Below are 23,728 nucleotides of genomic sequence, written 5' to 3'. Positions count from 1 at the left end.
ATGCACATGAACTCAATGGCACTGAATTTCTTAGAACAGCAAAGCACTTACACTGCACACTTACAGTTATGTAGCCTACATTCTCAAACTAAACTGTACCTCACACTGATATTTAAAAAGTGGGGGGTGACTTATCTTCTTGAGGGAAAGACTGTTTTACATGCTTCTCTACAACCACTTATCCCTTGTATCATGTACCATGTATCCACAAGGATACATAAATGGCCTTTTGTAAATGCAAGCATCATTGGTCATTTAATCTTCACCTTTCTGGAATCAATCCATAGTTTTCATTTCTTAATACACTAAGGGCTAATATTCTACTTCTGGATGTAGTAGTATTAAATTTTGCACAATACTAGTTGTAAACATATTGGCTTGTAATTTGATGGAGTGTAATTGTATTCGAAGAAGAAAACCACATGGCTCTGTGGTTGCCAGGAGTTGACACCGACTCAAAGGTATACCTTTACCTTTAATTGAACCAGGAACTTCTTGGCCATGAGGCAGTTCTCTCTTATACATGCCTCAATAGTGTCTCCTTGCTGCTGACACTTTCTACATTGTTTTAATAGGAAATGTCACCAGCAAGGAGACACTATTGAGGCATGTATAAGTAAGAATTGCATCTTTTAACAGAATAGGTGTGCTAGCGGATGTATTATCGTGGCTGAGAGTGCAAGCCAAGAAGTTCCCTTAGGCAACAGGCTCTGTTCTCAACCTCAGACACTTATTTACAGTATGGGGCATGATAATGTTGGCCTAGCTGTGAAATAAGATACTGCACGAAGTGCTTATTTTAAATATGCTATATTTATTTATTTTATTATATTATATTTTTATACCACCTGATATGTACATCTCTAGGTGGTGTACAAATTTTAATATAAAAAATCTCAAATTAGAAAACATAAAACAATAAAAATAATATAAAACAAATTATTAAAATTATTAAGATTCTAATTAAAAGCCTGTGAGAACAGGACAGTCTTGAGGGTCTTCCTGAAAACAAACAGAGAAGGAGATGCTCTTATTTCAGCAGGGAGCATATTCCAAAGCCCTGGGGTAGCCTCAGAGAAAGCCCGGTCCTGAGTCGCCACCAGATGAGTTGGTAGCAACCGTAATTGGACCTCTCCAGAAGATCGTAAAAGGCAGCAGGGTTCATGACTTCTTCTTCTTCTTCTTGTAGGAATTAATGGCGTACCAGGACTGTAAGGTCCCACAAATGCCACCTACTGGAAATCTACAGGGGGAAAACTATAAGAGATCATTTGAGAAATCTCCACAAAAGGTTCTTAGCTGCCATCCAATTCTGACGGCCTGAGAAAAGTTCCTGAAGCGATCAAATAGGGAGATTAACAAAACATAGAGATGAGGAAAGAGCTTCACGCTCATCACAAAATTGAACACAATCTCATAAGAGATTATCAATCGTTTCAGTTGCTCCACACAGAGGGCATAGGCTGTCTTCAGATTTACCAAGGAGATACAACTTATCCTTGGTAGAACAATGGAGGGTTCATGACAAAGGAGGTGCTCTTAAACAGCCTGGACCCAATCCATTAAGGGCTTTATAGGTAATAACCAGCACTTTGTATTTCACCTGGAAACCTATTAGCAGCCAGTGCAGTTCCTTCAAAACCGGTGTTATATAATCCCTTTGTTGTGTCCCAGAGACCAATCTGGCAGCCACATTCTGTACCAATTGTAGTTTCTCGATTATGTGCAAAGGCAGCCCCACATAAAGCACACTACAGTAGTCAAGTCTGGAGGTTACCAGCATATGTACCAGTGTTTTAAGGTCATTCACCTCTAGAAATGGGCATAGCTGATGTATCAGCTGAAGCTGATAAAAAGTGCTTCTGGCCACTGCCTCAACCTGATAAACCAGGGAGAGCTTTGGGTCCTTGAGCACTCCCAAGCTACGTACCTGATCTTTCAGGGGGAGTGTAACCCCATCAGAACAGGCAGATGTAAACCATCTCTTGGGTCCCGACCCCCCATAGTCAATACCTCCACCCTATTTGAATTCAATCTGTTTGTTATTCCTCATCCAGCCCATTGCCACCTCCAGGCAGGCATTTAGGGAAGATATGCCATTTCCTGATGAGGTCGACATGGAGTAGTAAATCTGGGTGTCAGCATATTGATAACACCCAGTACCAAACCTCCTAATGATCTCTTCCAGCAGTTTCATGTAGATGTTAAAGAGAATTGGAGGCAGTATGGTGCTTTGTAGAACTCCACACTTCAGTTCTCGCTCCAACAGTCTCCAAGTGACACCATCTGGAATCTATCAGAGAAGTAGGAGCAGAACCACTGCCAAAAAATGCCACCCAATCCCACCTCCCTCAGGCAGTCCAGAAGAATACCATGGTCAATGCTATCGAAAGCCTCAGAGAGATCCAAAAGGATCAGCAGAGTCACACTCCCTCTGTTGATAGCCAGTTGGAGATCATCCATTAGGCCGACCAAGGCAGTCTCAACCCCATAGCCCACACAAAAGCCAGTTTGAAATGCATCTAGATGATCTGCATCATCCAAAACTGCCTAGATCTGAGAGGCCACCACCTAAATCAATAAAGGCTAAGTGTGGTCATTAATTTTAAGGCCGCTTCAAATGCTGCAATATTCTTGCACAGAGGACACACAGGGATTAGTGTGACCCCCTCATATGTGCTAATCTACATGTCAAGTGCTGATTATTTACTACATGAAGGTGCCTTCTGTGTAGTAGGTTTGTGACTTTGGGGCATGTCCACAATTTGTTTTAATCAGGCCTTTGATAACTCTGTTTCAATCAATGTTCAGTCTGACCCTGCACATTACAGTATGTACAATCTACTACTTCTTCCTAGTCACTCTTACTGTGGAACAGATAGAGAAACTCTAGATAATTGGATGTGGCAAAGCCTGTGTAGGGGAAATGTACAAAACCTGAGCAACAATAATATCTAGTCTTGGGTACTGCTTCCTGCATTTTTGGTTTTGTGCTACAGTGTCACATTAAAATTGCTAGAAGTTCCCAAACAGACCTGCCTTTAGGTCTACACTTGAGTAGGAAATGTCAGGGTTTCAATCTATGCAGTACCTCTGATGGCAAGGGCCTTGATCTTCCAGAGAGGATCCGTCTGCATCATCTTAAAAAGACATTTTAGCACCTAAGAAGCAAAAGCCAGCTGTCAGGGGATACAGAACATTATTCATGCATAGTTATAAACAGGATGACTAATACCAAATAATTAAGATTGCCCAAAAATAAAAGCAGTAAAGAGAGCATTCAGACTGCACTATGTACACAGCAGGCCTGCAAACATGGAATGCACCAAACCAAATGCAGCTTGCCAATTGTTTATTGTGATGCAACAGATGTGTGGAAACCCCTCCACCCCATTTTGCAGGAAAATGAGGTGGTTCTTATTTGGAACACATTGTAGATCCATCTTTCCATTGCTTGTGTTTCTCTTCCATGTTCAGCAAGGGATAACCAGTCTAACATGCTATAAAAATCCATAGATTGAGCTGCTCTGTGTACAAGTTGGCATAATGGAGGGGAGATGTACAGTGTAATATCTCTGCCTTCATTCACCTCACGACATTCTTGTTTCTTTCAGTGAGGCTTTTACAAGAGACGTTCCTAGTGGACTGTGCCTATAGTCTTAGCCTTTTTAACAGAATATTGGAATAGCATAGATTAATATATTTTGAGCAATAAGAAAATATATTATAGAACAAAGCGATGGGCTTTGCATTAATGCAGGGATGGCTAGCTGGCAGTTAATGGGTTAAATCCAGGCCCCAAAACAACTTTAGCTGGCTCTCACAGGCTCTACCCAATTTTATTCAAGGTGTGGCTAAAAAGAAATTGTGTGTTTCATTCAAATACTGTATTGTTTTGTGTGTGTGTCCTTGAAAGGCACAGTGTGAATCTGCCTCAGGGAGATCTTGCAGGAAGCATATTTCTTCCTCTGTGCCTCCTCCCTCATTGATGGCCTCCTACCATAAGAACATAATAAACTATTTTATGCTTTGTCATATCAGTGGTCCATGTAACAGAGTATGACATAGGAGTGGCGCTCCGAAGCCCCAGCTCTATTACCAAAAGCCCTTTAAACTGGGCCTTCTTACTACTGCCAGAACATAAGGGGTATACTCGTGGGTCAAATGGGCCATAACCCAAAATTTGGCTTAAAATAAGCCAAATCTGGCAACAGAGCGAACTAATAAAGAGCTCTAGCTTATCCTCATCTGAGCACCTGTGTTACATACATGTAAAGCCATTATAACTAGATGAAGCCAACTTTATTAAATCCTGGCCCAGATCCAGCTCTAGTTGTGTGTGACATGTTTTAGCCAAAATCAGAATGCACATTTGCTTCTACATCAAAATATACATCCAGCCAGTTCATTAGGCCTGGATGAGCATCACAGTGTAAATAGGGTTACAAATCTGCATCAGTCACACCAGCTGGTTATGCACAAAGATCTTCCTTGTTGGATTGCTGCATCTGACTACTCATGAGGGTTTGTGTGTTTTCCCCTCTGCTCTTGGCTTCAGAATGGGTGTGTGAGGGAGAAGAAAGATATCTACACCTACAAGCCCCATCTCTCTTGTGAGCCTTCATCCTCCACCCCTAACACTGTCAGAATCCTGGCTGGCCATTCCTCTTTGGGCACTGCCAGCATCAGTCCTACTGATCCCCCTCCCCAACCTCATTGCCCTTAAACAGGGCTTGGAAGATGGTACACTCACATCAGGAAGAGGAACCCCTGTCTCATCTGTCTTCCGTTCCATGAGATTGCCAATTATTATTATAACCCCTGAGAATCCCACAGTAACGGCTCTGTTGCCTTGGTGAGATGCCTGCAGCTTCCATTAGTGTCTGCCTCCCTACTGGCATGGCAGCTCTGCTTGTTGGGCCGTCAGGGAAACTTTGCAGCCCAGGTGGCTGGAGTTGAATGTGGCTACCCGTCACAGATGCACTGTCCAATTCCTGGCAGATTGCTCTAACGCAGACTAGAGACCCTTCTAACTGAGCAAAGAGGCACCTTTCAAAGTGGTGATCCTCTTATATTTAGCAGGGGGAGAGCAACTGGCCCTATCCAGCCCCAGCACAGCATCCCTCCAGTGGCTGTTGCTGGTGTCTACTTCGTGTTTCTTTTTAGATTGTGAGCCTTTTGGGACAGGGAATCATCTTTTGTTGAAAAGTGGTATATAAGTACTAGTAGTAGTAGTAGTAGTAGTAGTAGTAGTGTACGGAAATAGAGCATGGCTCCCAGGTTGGCCATCTGTGTAACCAAGAATTGAATTTATCTATATCTCTACAATCGTTTTGACAACTCACCCTTTCTTCTGTAATCCTAAGTATTCCAGCCACCCAACAGGCTTCCTTTCGGACTGCAACAAAGTCATCAGAGAAACACTGAAGAAAGCCGGGAAGCAGCTTGGCTGTCATGAGTTCTAGCCAGCCAATCATCGAAAGAGCATCCACCCTCATCCGACAATCTCCTCTTTTCAGTTTCTTCCTGAGAACATAAATGTGCCCTTTATTTATTTTTTTAATTTTATATTTCTCCTTCCTATTAAAAAAAAAAAAACCAACCCTGCTCAAAGCAGCTTACAAAAATATAACCATTAACACAATATAGGCCAGTTCACACAATTCTATCTATCTATCTGTTTATTGAATTTATATACAGCCTAGTATAAAAATATCTAGGTGGTGTACAGAATTAAAACATAAGATATAACACAATTAAAATTCATAAAAAGATAAAAATCAGATTAAAACACATTAAAAACACATTAAAATTTAATTAGGATAGGAGATGCATCCTACCCAAGTACAGAAGCTGTGCACACTCCTATTTTCCAATGGTCTGCAAGTAAAAAGCAAGACTAGAGTACAGGGGATGAAGAAGTAATTGCCTGCTAAGCAGCAGCTAGGTTGGAGGGCTCCATCCTACCCAGCGGCTGTATCCAGCTTTAATAAGGTAGGATTTTTTTAAACCAAACCCACTTGCTGCTTAGCAGACAATTACTTCCTCACTGTCCTACTTTGCTTTTTACTCACCGACCATCATAAGACAGGAGTGTGCACAGCTCCCAAACTTGGGTAGGCTCCATCTCATACCCTAATTAGAATAATGGAAAACAGCCCTTACCAGTAATGTCAATACCAGAGGCAGGAGCAGCAGATAAAGAATGATCTGACATTCATTCAGTACAAAACAGCCATCAACCAATAGAAACCAAGTAGGGCTTTTTAAAACAAGGTTTTTGTCTGACAACAGAAAGTCAGCAGATGCGGCATTCCATTCTAGCAGAGATGAGGCACTGAGAGTTTTCCAATTGTGTCATGGCAACCATTGAAGTCCTTCCCCCACATCCTCACCAAATGTACCTTGGATGTCAGTGGGATATAAAGAAAGGCCTCACTAGAAGATCTTAATAGATGTGCAACTACATATAGGAACATAGGAAGCTGCCATATACTGAATCAGACCATAGGTCCATCTCGCTCAGTATTGTCTACACAGACTGGCAGCGGCTTCTCCAAGGTTGCAGGCAGGAATCTCTCTCAGCCCTATCTTGGAGATGCCAGGGAAGGAACTTGAAGCCTAGATGCTCTTCCCAGAGCGGCTCCATCCCCTAAGGGGAATATCTTACAGTGCTCACACTTCTAGTCTCCCTTTCGTATGCAACCAGGGCGGATCCTGCTTAGCTTAAGGGGACAAGTCATGCTGGCTACCACAAGACCTTTAGGTACCATGGTCTCAAGCCATAAATGGTTGTTGAATGGCATTTGAGCTTGGTTGGTACAACAAATATAATGTTTAGTCAAACTTGGGGGCAAGGCAAAGCCCTTATGCTCCTATGCGCTTTTGAAGGCAAATGCCACCAATTATGATTGATCCAGCATCAAAAGACCAGCAATAGTCTGATTCTCATGTTCGTGAGCTGATTATGTTTAGTATAAAGAGCTATACATATACATCTATCACAGTAACATTTGCTAGAGATAAAATCATGTTTGTACATTTCAGATCATTACAACTACCATCATTTTTTTTTCATTATGAAAAGTAAATGAAATGGTAAAATAAATGAAGGTGTTAGACATGAGATTTCTAGTTTGCATAAGGCTTTCAATATGTCTCATTATCTCAAATGCCCAATGTTATTGAGGCAGTCTGTTGCCAGTACAATGGCTATCTGCATTTCAAAATCTTGCCAAGGAAATATTTTGATGGCTATTGTGTTGGATAGTTCTCACCTGAGCTGATCATGGACTTCTTTCCCAAGCTGCAAATGCCCCAAAGCCTTGGCAGCTGCCTGGCGTACCTCAAACTTCCAATCTGTCCACATCAGCTGGACAATTTTGTTCTTGAGGTCCTATGTAGAATGTCATACAACAGCTAAGGGTGATCTCATTCAGTAAAAAAAGTTAACAGCTTTGATTGAAAAGATGCCATTTTAGAATTGTCCAAATTTTACTGACTTCAGTATCTCAATGAAGAGAGTTCCCAGCCAATAACCAGGTGCCTGCCTCATGTGGAAAGGTGAGCATAGAAAGGGAAATCAGAGGCATATCTAGGGAAAATAGCACCTAGGGCAAGCACTGAAATTGTGCCCCCTGTCCAAACATCTGACACCCATCTTTCAGATAACTTTACTATAATATCAGCTGAAAAATATAAGTCAAGCTCATTAATCTTTTAAAATTTCAAAAACTATTTAGCAGTGGATGTAGCCAGACCAAAAAATGCTGGAAAACTACAAATTTCAGTATGCTGGGGCTCATGAAATACCCAAATACTATGTGGAGGTGTACTTGGAAAACTAAACAGAAGTGCCTGTCTAATTTTCTACTATGCATCTACTAGCATCACTATTACATAAGTTTTAAAAATAAATGGAGAATTTGACTTTCCCCAGATACTCTGAAAATAATTAAAGGATATGCAGAGTAAACTGTGTCATGGCTTGGAATTTATTCTAGTATTTCAGAAAGACAGTTAAAATGAGAGAAAGAGAGCAAGAAACTCCCAGTGGGCCTTAATACTAAGGCTTTCACACTGATTCAAAGACAAACTCACCATTAATAACCATATTTTTAAGACACCAAATTTAACTCACTTATAATAAGTAAGAGCAAATGAATACAATCCTATCTCATAAGCTTCAGCTCAGTATTCACAAGCCCTGATTCGCTGTACATAGTGCCAAACTGAATATGTGTACAGTGACTTATATTATATTAAAAATTTTTTAACCTGTAGCCCCTTCAGGGTGCTTCCTATAGGCTGTGGCGGGGGGGGCGGTCTGCAAATGTTACCCCTCCCACTGTTGGCCTCTAGGGCCTCACAGAGACCATTTGAGCATGTGCAGTGGCCATTTTTAAAAATAATTGGATTTTTTTTTAATGGCCACTGAAAACAAAATGGCCACCACGCATGCTCAAATGGCCTCTGCGAGGCCTGGCATGTCCTAGGGCCTCACAGAGGCCATTTGAGCATGTGCAGTGGCCATTTTGTTTTTGGTGGCCATTTTTTAAAAAAAATTATTTTAAGAATTTGCGCCCCCCTTCAAGTGGCGCCCAGGGCACATGCCCTGCCTGCCCTACCCTAGATACGCCCCTGAGTGAAATCAAGGAAGCTAAGATCCTCTAAAGTGAAGTTAACCAAATCTCTAGCTAGAACTCATGAAGCTGCATAATACTGTGTCAGACTATTGGCCCATCTAGCTCAATATAGTTTCTACACTGGCAAGCAGCTCTCCAGGGTTTCAAGCAAGGGCATTTCCCAATCGTAGATGTCAGGGTCTGAACCTGGGACCTTCTGAATACAATGCATGAGCTACGGTCCCTGGGAGACTCTCAACAACCAATGCTAGTGTGTATAAGTTAGGAACAGGGCTGTTTTCCGGTCAGGAGAGGCTGGGTGGTATATTTTGGCAATCCTAGAGGTCTCTGCCAACAGTAAAGATCTTAGAGTGCACTTCCCAATCCTCCACTGTGCTATAAGGTGTAGAGTTGTATCCAGAGCAATGCAACCAAAGTTCTGCTCACTCAGTCGGTCTTTCCTGCCTCCTGCTCCACAATGCAACTTCATGTCCCCCAAATAGCCAGTTAAGGATCAAATAATCTTCTTGAATGGTATGGAGTGAGGTAGTGGGGGCTGCAGCAGCAGGGATGGGCAGCTTACATGACCCTAAGTGCCATTCTACACAGGCACATTTGGACACAACTTTTAAATCTTTCTATGCACATTGCTTATACAATATTCTCAGACATCCCAGTTATTATATCACTATACGTCCTAATCACTTGCATTTCAAATTAATCCACGTGACACAGCAGATAAATGCCTGACTAACAAGCAAAAGGTTGCCAGTTCAAATCCCCGCTGGTACTATATCAGGCAGCAGCAATATAGGAAGATGCTGAAAGGCATCATCTCATATTGCACGGGAGTAGGCAATGGTAAACCCCTCCTGTATTCTATCAAAGAAAACCACAGGGCTCTGTGGGAGCCAGGAGTCGCAATCGACTTGATGGCACACTTTACCTTTTTATGACTAAGCCTAAGGGAATAATAAAAAATGCCAAAGATGCTTACTGGCAGTCAGCATGTTGATAAAATGTATTTTCTATTTACATATAATAAAATGACATCATAGTCAAACTGCATTGCTGACAATAATCCTTATTGCAACAAGCAACCAACCCCCAATGAGTATGAGTGAAATTTGTTTTTGGAACACTAATTAAAAGAGGAGGGTTTTTTAAGGACAGATTGAGTTTTTCATTTGACACTGCAAAAGCCTGCAATCCCAAACACACTTACTTGGAAATAGGCCCCAAGAATGAAATAGAACCTACTTCTGAGTACACATACAGCAGTCACAGGATCTCTGTTAATCTCCAAGCATGTCAGATGGAACTCACAACCCTTTATCAGCACTGTATTAGTACTTCACTCAGAAAGACAACACTGCTAATGTATTCTAACATGAACTCTAACATGAGTTCATGCAGTGAAACATACCTGGCTGACACTCCCGGGAATGCGAGAAATTGTTTTGCAGGCTAAAACTCGATGTCTCCATTGGTAGCTGTTCAGTTCAGATGCCAGTAAACAGTGAACCAAGCCCTGGGAGGATTATGCCAACAAGGGAAGCGAAAAAGTAGTATATAATCACAAGACACACATGGGTTACAAATTATTACAGCAGAGGAGGTATCATCACTCAGCACCTGTAAAGAGGCCACCTTTGGAATTTCCTACCACTCAGAAAAAAGGAGGTGAGCCATTCCTTTCTGTGACACTTATTGGCCTTGGCCCTGGCCCTGGCGTGCTTTCTTCCCACCCCTGCATAAATAGCACATGTGTGTGGGCCAGTCCAGACTGAAGTGTAGTGCGGGGTAAGAAGTGTTAACTACACACACTCTCTGTGGTTCCAGTCCAGATCATCCTCCATGCACTATTTTCAGGAGAGAAAGCAAGTACACCAGGGTCATTGCATGATTAAATGGACACTTCGTTTGGCCTTTCGTCTGACACCTTTCTTTTCTGCAGCAGGCATGTCATGAAGAGTGATGCCTGTAGTCCACAATGATAACTTTTATCCTGGGGAATCCTGACTCAGAAAGCATTAGTGGTCCATGACTTTGATGCATTTCCACCATGTTCTTCCTCCTGAAATTTGATACCTACTGTTCTCTTGCTGAGCCGAGCTAATAGAAGGCAAGCCTGATCTTCTGCTGTGTCATCCTTTTGATTAAAAATTTGAGACAGGATCCTTTTCACTACCTGAAAACTGGTAATACCTTCCAATGCCAAGGCCTGAGCTGCTGCCCAGCTGTCTGCAGAATTACCTAACAACAAAAGGAGAATTACTGTACAGCCTGACGTGCTAAAATGTGGAACAAGCCATTCCAGCTTGGCCTAATGCCAGAACAAATGCTACTTTTAGTTTAATGCAGCAACTTTCATTATTAGATCTCAACATCTTTAGAGTATAAAGTGTGATTGATAAGTACAAAATAATCATTTAAAAACTGTACAAGGACAGCATTATTATAACACTTTATCACATTAAAAAGGCCATTTCTAGTCTTAAGACATCTAATTCACAATCCTGGTAGCTAGTCATGACTTACTTAAATCCTAGTCCGTTAGGTTTAGTTGTAACTAATTTTAGCTGGATTGGGGGTCTAGTCTATGTACTATTTCCAAAAGAGCTGGATATGTTACGATCCTTCTGGATGGAGAACCAGAGCATCTGCAGGTAAATGGGAGGTACCGGCAAACTCAGGGTGACCTGCAGATGCATCAGTTTCAGATAAATCAAAAACAACTGAAACAAAAACAATGAAAGCAGCCAAAAAACCAAACAAAAACAACAACCCTAAAACTGCCCCTTTATTAGTCAATGGGACAGAATGTTTTTGAAGCCAGATAGTTAAAACAAGCAAGTGGGTGGAGCTAATGGAACTCTGTGATGAGTGGGAGTGGGCAAAGGAAGGCTTCAGGATGGAAAAAAAGATAAGGACATTTCTCAGCTTGAAGAACTCCTTCTGCTTCTGAAGGGGTAAGCTACCTAATAGTCTCTTCAGAATAAAATACGGAAATGCTATGGCTCCCGCACCAGTCAGATAAACCTGTTTCTGAAGGGGAAGGAGTTTGACACATTTAATCTCTTGGTGTTATGAAATATTTCCCTCCCAGGAACTGATGGCAAAGTTTTGAAGGAATTTCCTCACAACTCCCCAGCTTTATGGGAACATTCTGGGAGTTCAAATAACCACAATAAGACCTAACAGAAGAGACATTGCCTTAGCCCATTCTGTCACAGTTACACAAAACTGAAAATCCCTGCTTCTTAGCATTAAGATCTTGAAACTTTATGGCTGGATGAAAAGAATATGGAACTGAATACCAGTGCCCCACCACCCCCAACAACCCCTGCTCCAAAAAAAAAACCTCCACCCAGAAATAATAAAAAATTAAATTTGCACATGAAATAAGATCAAAGTTAGAGGAGATTTGTTGTAGATCTATACTTGTCTGAAAATGTTACCTCTAAGAAATCATGACTTTGGATACTCATTATGCCCACAAAAACACATTAAGGCAGTTCACACAATCAAAAACTAGGTAGGACATGTCCTACCCATGTTTGGGAGCTGTGCATGCTCCCAATCATCACTTGTGTGTGAACAAACAACTAGGTAGGAGGAGGGGGGAATAATTGTGTGTGAGGCAACGGCTGTATAGGGCAGCTTTTTCTTTCAGAGTAGGAGGTCATTGTCCACAAAGGGTTAACTTCCAGCACTCGCTCCCAGTAGACAGGATAGTTTCAGGTGAATTCTCAGGTAACAGGAAGTCCGGCCCTCCTCCCAGCAGGCCCTGGGAGCCAGATCCTGTCCCTTCCTGTCTTGCTCCTGGCAGGACACATCTGCTGGGGCTCCTGCCCCATTATTTTACAGGTTCAGTCTTCCTCCGTATCTAATTCTCTCCAGGCTTCACTGGTGAGCATTCCTTTCTCATTTGTTTTCCTTCTTCCAAAAAATGTTGGTGGGGGGTTAAAATTAATTTGATTGGCTGTTCTTTTCCTTCCATGGATCTATCTCAGGTGGGAGAGACTTTGACAGGGTCGCTCTCTGAGGATCCTGGCACTGAGGAACGAGGCAGGGCCTGTATTAAGGCCAAGGCCTCTAAGAGGCGCCACCATCTTTCAGCCTCCCCTCAACATGGGCCAGAGTACAGAAATGGGAAAGAGGTGGCCGCCATTAAAAGGCGCAAAGGGGCCTAGACAAAGCCCAAGCCCATCATGCAGACTTCCTACAGACAAAGTGAGCGCATTTTACTTTAGGTCGCCTGCAGTAACTCACTGGCTCTGCAGATTCAAGGTAGGCAGGGGGATCCAGGGCAGCCTAATCCATCCATCTCCCACACTGTGGGCCGCACTGGTCCTTGCATCAGCCCTGCCAACTGGAGCAAACAGCGGCCCATCCCCTGTACAGCCAGCCACTCCGCCTGCCCTTCCGCCAGTCACGCTGCTGAAAAGAAGTCTCAACAGACATGGCTTGTTAGCAACCCCTCTGCATAGCAGGGAATTGGAACAAGTTGTGATCTGCCAGCTCTGGAAGAGAATCTCTGAGACCCACCATCTGCTTGTCGAGTTGCCGCCTAACCATTCCCAAGCTACATACCCTAGCAATGTCACAGGCTGACATCACCTAGAATTGGCAAAGATGATCTCTGCATGCTCCTACTGCCCCCTCTCCCTCCTTCTCTCTCCTGACAGCCCAGCCTGTCTGATCTGCCATCCCCCTTGCCTCCTCCGTCCTCCCTTCCTAACCCTTCTCTGCTTTCTGTCTCTTCCCTTCCCCTCTTTAGATTGTCTAGAACCTTATTGGTTGCTAGCTAACACTGATTTTACATGCATTCAAATACAAAAGATAGTTATCATGCATATACAAGGATGGGTTTTAGAATATGTCTTGCCTTATGTTTGTCATTATTAGTTTAATAAAGCTTTAAAATTGCATAAAGTCATGGTATTGGTCTTATGTCACCTTTCTGCCAATTTTGATCTGTGATTCCCATACTAGAATCAGGTGACTACCGGGTGGCAGTGCAACCAAGCTGCTTTTCATTCCAGCATAGCTCCTGAGCATACGTAGAGCACAAAAGTGATTTTAGGCACAACACATTCTTTACACTCTGCCCCTCTATGGACCTCCATGGAGTGTGAAAGTTTTGGAACTGGGGATCCGGCTCCCAGGGCCTGCTGGGAGGAAGGCTGAACTTCCTGTTACCTGAGAATTTACCTGAATCTATTCTTTCTACTGGGAGTGAGTGGTGGAAGCTAATCCTTAGTGGATGATTACCTCCGTACTTTGAGGAGAACCTAAGCACAGCCTTGTTAGATTAGGCCCAAGGCCTATCTAGTCCAGCATCCTGTTTCACACAGTGGCCCACCAGATGCCTCTGGAGAGCCCACAGGCAAGAGGTGAGGGCATGCCTTCCCTCTTTATTGAGAGGCATCATGCCTCTGAGGCTGGAGGTTGTCCATAGCCACCAGACTAGGAGCCATTGATATAGACCTGTCTTCCATGAATTTGTCTAAGCCCCTTTTAAAGCCACCCAAGCCATCACCACACTCCATGGCAAAGAATTCCATAGATTAATAGAAGGTGAATAATTCCATAGGAGAAAGAACCTTGCATGGTAAGACCAACGTTCTTTTCCTCCGACCTTGGTAAAAAGCTGGATTTATGAAAGCTGGTAGGATGGTGCTGTTCTACCCAGCTCCTGCCTTACATACACTCCCTCCTCCTACCTAGTTGTTTGCCTACACACAAGCAAAAATTGGGAACGTGTACAAAACCAGGGTAGGACTCTTTTCCTACCCAGTATTTGACGGCCTTATTATCTATGAAAGAAAGAGAAAAGTTACTAACCATTTATATTAACTAGTATACTAACCATGTATCAAAGCATTCCTCATGATAGCCTGTGCCTCTTGATATGGCCTCCCTATGGCATAGTAGCACACTGCAGCAGCCATCCTCACATGAGCATCCTTATCAAACAGAGTATTCCTAAGCAAAGGCTGTATTTTCTTCGGTATATCCTGGACTTCTAAGCCCTTTGCACCAGCTTCTATTCCTATTACTGATACGTCAGAATTTGAAAGACAAACATTTTTAAGTCTGCCCATGCAGAAATTATCCCATTAAAAAGTTTTTAATATCATATTTGTATTGATTAATAATTCATTTTATAGAGAGACTCGCTGTGAAAACATAGTGCATTCTTAAGACTGTACCCCATAATGATTTCAGAAAGATCCACAAATCTTGACAGCAAAAGAGAGGTAAAACTCTAAACAATTATATCTATAAACCAGGGTGCTTAGATCACACATCCAATGTATGACCCATCATTTACATCCCAGTCCCAAACACTTGTGCCGCCCTATGTGCCTGTAATTCTAGAGCAAAATGACTGAAATGACAGCAGTATGCAGTAGAGGCTTCTCATACCTGACTCCTGACTTCCTTTTTTTACGGGCTGGGGCCGCTCAAGCACAGCAGATGCACACACAACTATAGCTTTGATTCGATTCTGAACATGGATATCTCTGAGGTCTCTCACTAATCCTTCTATGGTTGCTGCCTGCCACCGAGACTCTGAGAATTGAGTAGGAAATGTCCACAAAGAGAAAACAGGCATTAACATTATTAATGGAAGAGGTCTGTCGGAGGCTGCTAGCTCAGTTCATTTGAGGCACCAAAAACAAGCTAGTGATATCTTTCAGCCACTACAAAGCTGAAAGAAAATAGCAAAGAAAATCAATAACAAAAATGTGTTGATATACCTGGAGCAAGACTATGGCCAGCATAGGCTGGAACTGAATGCTCACCCAACTTCCAAGCAGTCTTCCACTGTGCCAACATTGTCCTACGGATACGTATATCCTGGGATACATCTTCTTCAAACATGCTGTGTGAAACCCATTTTCTCCTAGATGGTACAGGGGTTTCTCCTTCACCAAGTTGGGCAAAGTCCTCAACGATAGTGGGAACTTCAGCCCAGTGGATGGCTCCCTTCTGCACCCTTTTAGCTGACCCAATAGCATTTTAATGGAAACAGGTTAGTAGCAATCCATATAAGACTTTACTCACAAACGTAAGACATTAATAAACATAGAGATCAAACCTAAATAACAAATGTATTATCTCCACAGACAATGAATTATAACACACCTTCAGTTATGCAGATGACTTGATTGCCATCCAACATGGTTTGATAAAGAAGTATTTGGATAAACAGGGGTGCTATTTTCATACAGTTAACAGTGGTACCAAATTTCTGGCCAGCTCTTGCAATCTGAAAAGAGCCTGCCCTTTCCTCAGTTGCCACAAAAATAGTTCTTTGCAGATTGCAAAAGCCAGCACTGTAAAAATCACACAAGGTCACACTGCTTGGTGTGTGGCCAGCGGATAAGATTGCACTAGCACAGAAGCCTATGTGGGCGTGTGGACTGTGAGTACCGTAAAATAGCATTTGAAGCTTGTGCAGAAGCTTTGCGGAGTCTGCATTTTATTGTTTTCTGGAAGAGCCTTCTCTCTGTCTCACACTAGCCCATCCGTTTCTAAGCTGCTGGTTTTTGTTTTGTAACACACTGGCCCATGGCGGGGTGGGTGGGTGGGATGGGGGAAATAGGGATGAGTCACCTTATACTGTATTGTCATGTTAACCTCTTCCATCAGGTGGTGGAGGATACATGCTAGTCTCTGATGCTATCTTACAGGGCTCTGATGGCTTCCCCCTATTGTGATACTTCAGAGCCATTTACACCCCATTCAGAAACATCCTCTGGCCTCCTAGACTATCAGCCAGTAATTGACCTAACAAAGAGTAGGCCACCTAGCTTTTACAATCATAACCTCAAGTTACAGCAAAATCTTTCTTACTTGTCTTTTTTGATGGCTTGAAGCTCCAGAGCTCTGGAGGTCTTGGGTAGTGCTGTGGGAGGTGCTTACAATATACATCATTATTATCCATAAAGATACGATCCTTCTTGGCCTTTTGATGGACAATTTTGGCTGTCCCTAAATACAGACAAGAAAAATCAATCGCTGGAAGATAAATTGATCTAGTTCCTGATGCCCAAAACTTACCAACGGTATATAAATCTATATGAGAGGCAGGGTGGTGTGGTGGTTAAAGCAGGGCAGACTGAGGACTCCCGGGTTCAAATTCCTGCACAGCCTCCAAGTTTGTTGGATGTCTCAGCCATTATTTCTCTCTGAGTCAGTCATTATAACCTCCTACCTGCATGGTGGCTGAGCATGAAAAATAAATAATATGCAAAATAAGTGCAAATATGCGATTTTCCTTGCTTTTTCTGCACCCAGTTGTGTATGTAAAGCACCACATGGAGCAGCTCAGGATGTGATGGCAGAAAAATTACAGCGTATGTACCTAGCATCTCTCAAATAATCCTTGGATAATCAATTCCTATAAGGCTGGCTATGCAAAAGGACTTTATTATTATTACATTTATATCCCGCTCCTCCTCCAAGGAGCCCAGAGCGGTGTACTACATACTTACATTTCTCTTTCACAACAACCCTGTGAAGTAGGCTAGGCTGTGAGAGAAGTGACTGGCCCAGAGTCACCCAGCCAGTTTCATGGCTGAATGGGGATTTGAACTCGGGTCTCCCCGGTCCTAGTCCAGCACTCTAACCACTACACCACGCTGACTTCTAGTGGTAGTGGTTCCAGTTTTGCCTACCAAAATAGAGTTCTTGTTCAAAGACATTCTGGGTGGTGTAAGAGTGTTTGCCAACCCGGGAGTTCAGCCGCTCCCGACGTTTAACGGGAGACACCAGTCTAAGAGTCTTCTTTGATATTTTATCCGCTGTACTGTTGTTACCAGTTGGGTCATCTATGCGCTGCACTCTTGATTGAAAAGAAGGAATCCTATGAAATGAGAAATATACTTCAAGTCAAGAACTGGTTTGCAGGCCATGGAAAAAGGCGAAGACACGTCCATCAGTCATGTATTTTACTTTATTGTATTTTATTTATTGTCTTTGTAAGGTAAAGTAAAATGTGCCATTGAGTTGGTGTAAACTCCTGGTGACCACAGAGCCTGTGGTTTCCTTTTGGTAGAATACAGGAGGGGTTTACCATTGCCACCTCCCACGCAATATGAGATGATGATGCCTTTCAGCATCTTCCTGTACCGCTGCTGCCTGATATAGGTGTTTCCCATAGTCTGGGAAACATACCAGCGGGGATTCAAACTGGCAACCTCTGGCTTGGTAGTCAAGCCATTTACCAGCTGTGCCATTAGGTGGCATTATAGTTGTACACCATTTCAAACTTCCCTCTCTGGGCAGTTTACAGCACCATAAAATAAATTAAAACAGAAATAAGAGTCTCCCCATCTCTGAGAACTTTTTAAAAGGCAGTCAAGACACATTTGTTTGCCCAGGCTTTTAATTAGATACTAGCTGGGCCGGGCACAGAGCATCTGTGCCTCTAGTTCACCACTGCTTCCCCCTCCCACCTCACCCTCCGCCGTTTCACCCACACCATCAGTGGTTTTAGACAGGTTAATGGGCAGAACCCAGTCATTTCTGATAAATCTAGTAGGGGAGCCCAGGACAAAAAATGTCTGTTAATTGAAGATTAATTGAAGATGTCTTGTCAAGGGGAAAGGGGAGTGGAGTGACCTGTTCCCTTGCTTTTCTAGCAACTGGGCTAAATGGAAACATAATTGGCCAGACCAATGATTTTGGCAAGCCTACTACCATGATCTCAGTAAAGCTCAGGCTTGCTCACAAGACCACCAGCAGGGCAGGAGAAGCACCCAGCCTGGATAGGAGAGCCAGAGGCGCTCCCAGTTTTTGGTCATGTGCTTACAAACATTTTGGTAGGACTCAGGGAGAATGATCATATGTGCGGTGGCAGGAGGAAAAGCTGCCCTACCCAGCTGCCACCGCACATTAGGGATGTGCACAAAACCAGTTTGCCCGGCTCGGTTTGAATTCGAACCGGGTCCGAACCAGGAGGGGGTGGTTCGGTTTTGGTTTTGTTAGAACCACCCCCTGGTTCGGTTTGGATTCAAACCGATTCGAACTGGTTTGGACACCCAAAAATTGGTAGGATGGTAGCTGGCACCCAGGGGTACCTGTCATCCAAACCCCAAAGCAATCGGACACTCGTACGATTTTTTAGGAATTTTTGAAAATTATTATTATTTTTTCTCATAGGGTATAATGGGACTCGAACCAGGCCATTAAACCTTATTGTGGAGCACCCATGCCAACAACCATGCAAACCCTGAAGCAATCAGACACCCCTATGATTTTTTATGAATATTTGAAATATTTTAATTATTTTTCTCATAGAGTATAATGGGACACGAATCAGTCCCTATCCCCTATTGTGGAGCACCTAGGGGCACAAAAGCGGGGTGGGTGGTAGACAGACGGGTGCCTACCACCCAAAAAACTCCAAGGCAATTGAACACTCCTCTGATTATTGGTGAATTTTAAAGTATTTTTGAATTCCTCATAGAGAATAATTAGGATTGCAGCAAATGTATAGCTTCACGTCGGGGCGGGCGGGAAGGGGTGTCGTAGAGTGGAGTGTGGTGGGTGGTAGTTCCTAGGGTGGGCAAGGAAGCTATCAGAATTATTTGAAAGGAATTGGGCAAAGGGATGATTTTAAAGTGATTTTTGAAGTTTACGTTTTTCTCCATAAAGAAGCATGGAGGTGTCAGCAAATTTATAGCTTCACGTCGGGGGCAAAGGGGTGGCCTAGAGCAGTGTGGGGTTGGTGGTAGTGCCAGGTAAGGGCAAGGAAGCTACCTGAATTTTTTCAAAGGATTTGTGCAGAGGGCTGATTTTTGGTGAATTGTTGAAGTTTACGCGTCTTTAAGGTTTTTCCTCATAAGTTATAATGGAGCTTTCAGCAGCCCCATAAGTGCACTTGGGGGGTGTTGGGGTGGCCCAGAGCATGTGGTGGTGAAGTGCACATAGGGTGACAACCACCCCCATGGGTTTCTAACCCATGGGGTACAGGGTTCTGTTGTTTCTGAGGTATTCTGAGTGTGGATTCTATGATAGCATAATAGAGTGGATTCATGGTGTCTCATTGAAAATCTCATTTGCTATCATAGAATCCACACTCAGAATACCTCAGAAACAACAGAACCCTGTACGCCATGGGTTAGAAACCCATGCGGGGTGGTTGGCACCCTATGTGCACGACACCACCACTCGCTCTGGGCCACCCCAACACCCCCCAAGTGCACTTATGGGGCTGCTGAAAGCTCCATTATAACTTATTATGAGGAAAAACCTTAAAAACGCGTAAACTTCAACAATTCACCAAAAATCAGCCCTCTGCACAAATCCTTTGAAAAAATTCAGGTAGCTTCTTGCCCCTACCTGGCACTACCACCAACCCCACACTGCTCTAGGCCACCCCTTTGCCCCCGACGTGAAGCTATAAATTTGCTGACACCTCCATGCTTCTTTATGGAGAAAAACCTTAAAGACGCGTAAACTTCAAAAATCACTTAAAAATCATCCCTTTGCCCAGTTCCTTTCAAATAATTCTGATAGCTTCCTTGCCCACCTTAGGAACTACCACCCACCACACTCCACTCTACGACACCCCTTTCCCCCCGATGTGAAGCTATACATTTGCTGCAATCCTAATTATTCTCTATGAGGAATTCAAAAATACTTTAAAATTCACCAATAATCAGAGGAGTGTCCAATTGCCTTGGGGTTTTTTTTGGGTGGTAGGCACCCGTCTGTCTACCACCCACCCCACTTTTGTGCCCCTAGGTGCTCCACAATAGGGGATAGGGACTGGTTCATGTCCCATTATAGTCTATGAGAAAAATAATTAAAAATATTTCAAATATTCATAAAAAAAATAGGGGTGTCTGATTGCTTCAGGGTTTGCATGGTTGTTGGCACCCATGGGTGCTCCACAATAAGGTATAATGGCCTGGTTCGAGTCCCATTATACCCTATGAGAAATTTTTTTTTTTTCAAAAATTCCTAAAAATTCATACGAGTGTCCGATTGCTTTGGGGTTTGGGTGACAGGTACCCCTGGGTGCCAGCTACCATCCTACCAATTTTTGGGTGTCCAAACCAGTTTGAACTGGTTCGAATCAAACCACCCCCTGGTTCGGTTCAAATTCGAACCTGCAGCTCGAACCTGATGGCTGGTTCAGTTTGAATTCAAACCTCCAAACCACCATGGTTCGAATTTGAACCGGTTCGAATTCGAACCAGTTTGCACATCCCTACCGCACATATGATCATTCTCCCCAACTCCTATCTTGATGTTTGCAGGCATATGACCAAAGATTAGGAGCATGCCTGGCTGTCTTACCCAGGCTAGGTGCTTCTCCTATCCTGCTGGCAATCCTTTGAACAAGGCTCTCATGTTTCTGTTGCCTGCTAGGACTGCAAAAGCAGAGAGGATGTCAAGCACCTGACCAGTACATGACCAGTGGGCTGCATTTGGCTTGCACATTGTGCAGGCCTGACTTGCACACAAAATGTGCTTTCTCTTATTAGTTTTCAAAGCACTTTACATACATTGTTTCAGCAGTCCTTACCTCAGCTTGTAAGATAGACTCATTTTACAGGTATGGTATTATGGCTGAGAGATAATCGCTTTCACCCAGCAAGTGCATGCATTAGTTGACATTTTAAGTAGAACCTTGGCAACTCAGAACTCATGCCTTTAAGCTGCTTCACTACATAAGCTCTCTGCATCAGATCTCCAAATATTCACGAAGCTGTCTCTGTTATTAACATCTTACCTATTTTTGTGTTACATCTAAATTGCTGATCAGCAATGCCTTTATATTTTCCTTGAGTTCTCTGATAAAATACACTGAGCAGCATGGGTCCAAGAACAAAGCCTTGTGGCATCCAGTCAAAGATTGTCCCATTCAGTTATTATTTCTTTCTAGCTGTGTAATTATTTTTTAGTTCTGTCAGTAAGTCCTTTATGTCATGATTAGTTATAGATCAAGGTAACAGATGTGAAGCACTTTTCACACTAAAAACATTGCACTACATCAGTATTATTATTAGTATTTGTATGCTGTTTACACACAGTCTACCAGATGTTATCGACTGGATTTGGTACTTTAATTATCGAGCCCTTTCCAAGGGTCTTGGATAACTAAAGAAAAAATAATAATATTATTAGTTAAATATTATTAGTTAAATAATAATTACTAAGCAACCCTGCACAGAGCATCTGTGCACTGTTTGGGGCCGGCGGTTACCTCTTCCCCCCTACCTTCTGCCCCAGTCTCCACTTCCAGGCCCAGCTGCCTCTCCTCCCTACCACTACTTCTGCCCCGCCCACTTCCCCCCCCGGGGCCTTGCCTCCGCAGCTGGGCTGGGCCCACCGCTGCCTCTGCGGCCAGGCCTGCCACTGCCGTGATGACCAATCCTCCTGAGTGCACCTCAGCCAATCAGGCCCATCCACCGTTCAGCCAATCAGCTGGGTGCTGGGACGCACATTCCAAGGCACACCCAGGAGAATATATATATATATATATATATATATATATATATATATATATATATATATATAATTGGAAGACATCCTGATTAACACTGCACACATGCTTCTAAGAAAAGCATGCATGCAGCACTAGCCTCCCTGCTTCCAAAGTGCAGGTGCTCTTGCACAAGTGTGCAGTAATTGTAACCACTTTCCACTTGCTCTGGAAGTGCTTTGACCCATGATTGTCAAGGACAATCTTATGTCCTTGAAGACTGTGTATCCATCAGAGACATGTTTCCACTGGCAAAGAGCAGGACTGGAACAAGGGGAAAAGCAAATGAAATCACTGTGCTCTTGCACAAGCACACTTTGGAAGTGGTGAGGTTAGTGCTGCATGCCCTTTTGTTAAGAGCACACATGTAGCATTAGTCAGGATGATGGCTATTATTTACTTACTTACTTACTTACTAACAATTTTATGTTGGTGTGCTAATTTTAAATAGAATGCTAAGGTTAACATTCTAAATAAATGTTTGAGGCTGCACACACCTACTTAGGAGTAAGTCCTGCTGAACTCAGTGCAACTTATTATCAGGTAACCATGTTTTAAAATATGTGTGTTTCAAATCAGTATTAGTGTTATCTTCAGTCAGTAGCAAGGCAACCATAAAAAAGGTGGGATAGTCTGATGACCCATTTTTAATAAAGAAATTGTTCCGTGTCATTGTTGATAATACTATCAACCTTCCTTTTTCATAGGCAGAATTACAGAGGAGCAAAGCTATGCACCAGTGAACAATTACTGCCCCCTTTACATCCTCCTCCTCCTTTACATCCTCCTCCCCCTTTACATCCTCCTCCTCCTCCTCCTGCAGAACACAATTCTCCTTGCATTAAGCTGGTTGCCTTATGGCCTACTTTGCTCTTTCTTTGTTACTTATTTTCTGATGCTACATTCCATTCTAACCCAACCTTTCCATGATGTTTCCTGGGATCACTATCAGGCTCACTGTATGTCATTTATGGGTATATATGATTAACTGAATGTTAGTCATATGGATCATTTTGTTTTCCTTTTGAAAGCACTGATATTCTGAAGGCAAATAGAAAGTATTGAACTTCTAGGTCAACATGACTTCTGAATGTTGTCAACTAGCTGTGAATCCTAGTAACCCCATGATAATCTCAGAAGCAATGTCGAGGCCTGGCCTGAACTCCCAACAGAAAAGTGGTTATCACAGCCCCAATCAGCAGTATAAGTGCATGATTCAGAATAGTGCTAACACTACCTTCCCTTGGCTAATTGCCTATAGAGCTGACTTTTAAAATAACATGCTTTGATCCTCTATCTCTCAATTGAAAATAATTGAAGAAAAAAGGTGGAAACATGGCGGATTTAACTGTAAAACTAAACCATGCATATTACTTTCTTAGCTCCATGGTCCCAATCAAGACATATGTGGAAGAAAATTTCACTTAATTGAATTAGACATTTCCAAACAATGTGATGAAATGTGACTCATTCTGCTGCTTCAGCCAAACAGCCCTGTCTCTTACCTGTAATAAGAAGGGAGAAGAGTTTCTGCTTCCTTTTCTTCATAGATTCGAATATGACTTGCAGTTTTCGTTGTTTGAATTTCATT

At 42.9% G+C, this 23,728-nt stretch overlaps 1 protein-coding gene across 11 annotated transcripts in view; it reads right to left on the bottom strand.

Annotated features, from left to right (window-relative positions):
* The window catches only part of HEATR4 (HEAT repeat containing 4), a 52,046-nt gene that overhangs the window by 22,403 nt on the left and 5,915 nt on the right, over positions 1-23,728 (bottom strand). For all 11 annotated transcript variants that reach the window (XR_008311182.1, XR_008311184.1, XR_008311185.1 and 8 more), the window contains exons 2-12: positions 23,643-23,728; positions 17,318-17,505; positions 16,494-16,631; positions 15,440-15,640; positions 15,060-15,206; positions 14,500-14,688; positions 10,720-10,880; positions 10,051-10,155; positions 7,278-7,396; positions 5,346-5,526; positions 3,092-3,161 (exon numbers count right to left, since the gene is read on the bottom strand). The exon at positions 23,643-23,728 is cut by the window's right edge and continues 955 nt beyond it. Coding sequence is in view for 2 of the 11 variants with exons in the window: in XM_053270419.1 (XP_053126394.1) it covers positions 3,092-3,161; positions 5,346-5,526; positions 7,278-7,396; positions 10,051-10,155; positions 10,720-10,880; positions 14,500-14,688; positions 15,060-15,206; positions 15,440-15,640; positions 16,494-16,631; positions 17,318-17,505; positions 23,643-23,728 (1,585 nt within the window). In the remaining 9 variants the exon portion in view is untranslated. The remainder of the gene's footprint in view (positions 1-3,091; positions 3,162-5,345; positions 5,527-7,277; positions 7,397-10,050; positions 10,156-10,719; positions 10,881-14,499; positions 14,689-15,059; positions 15,207-15,439; positions 15,641-16,493; positions 16,632-17,317; positions 17,506-23,642) is intronic.

This window comes from Hemicordylus capensis, chromosome 1, assembly GCF_027244095.1.
Source record: "Hemicordylus capensis ecotype Gifberg chromosome 1, rHemCap1.1.pri, whole genome shotgun sequence".
Classification (NCBI taxonomy): Eukaryota; Metazoa; Chordata; class Lepidosauria; order Squamata; family Cordylidae; genus Hemicordylus; species Hemicordylus capensis.
The sequence above is the reverse complement of the archived record's forward strand: the minus strand, read 5'-3'. Positions and strand labels throughout refer to the sequence as shown.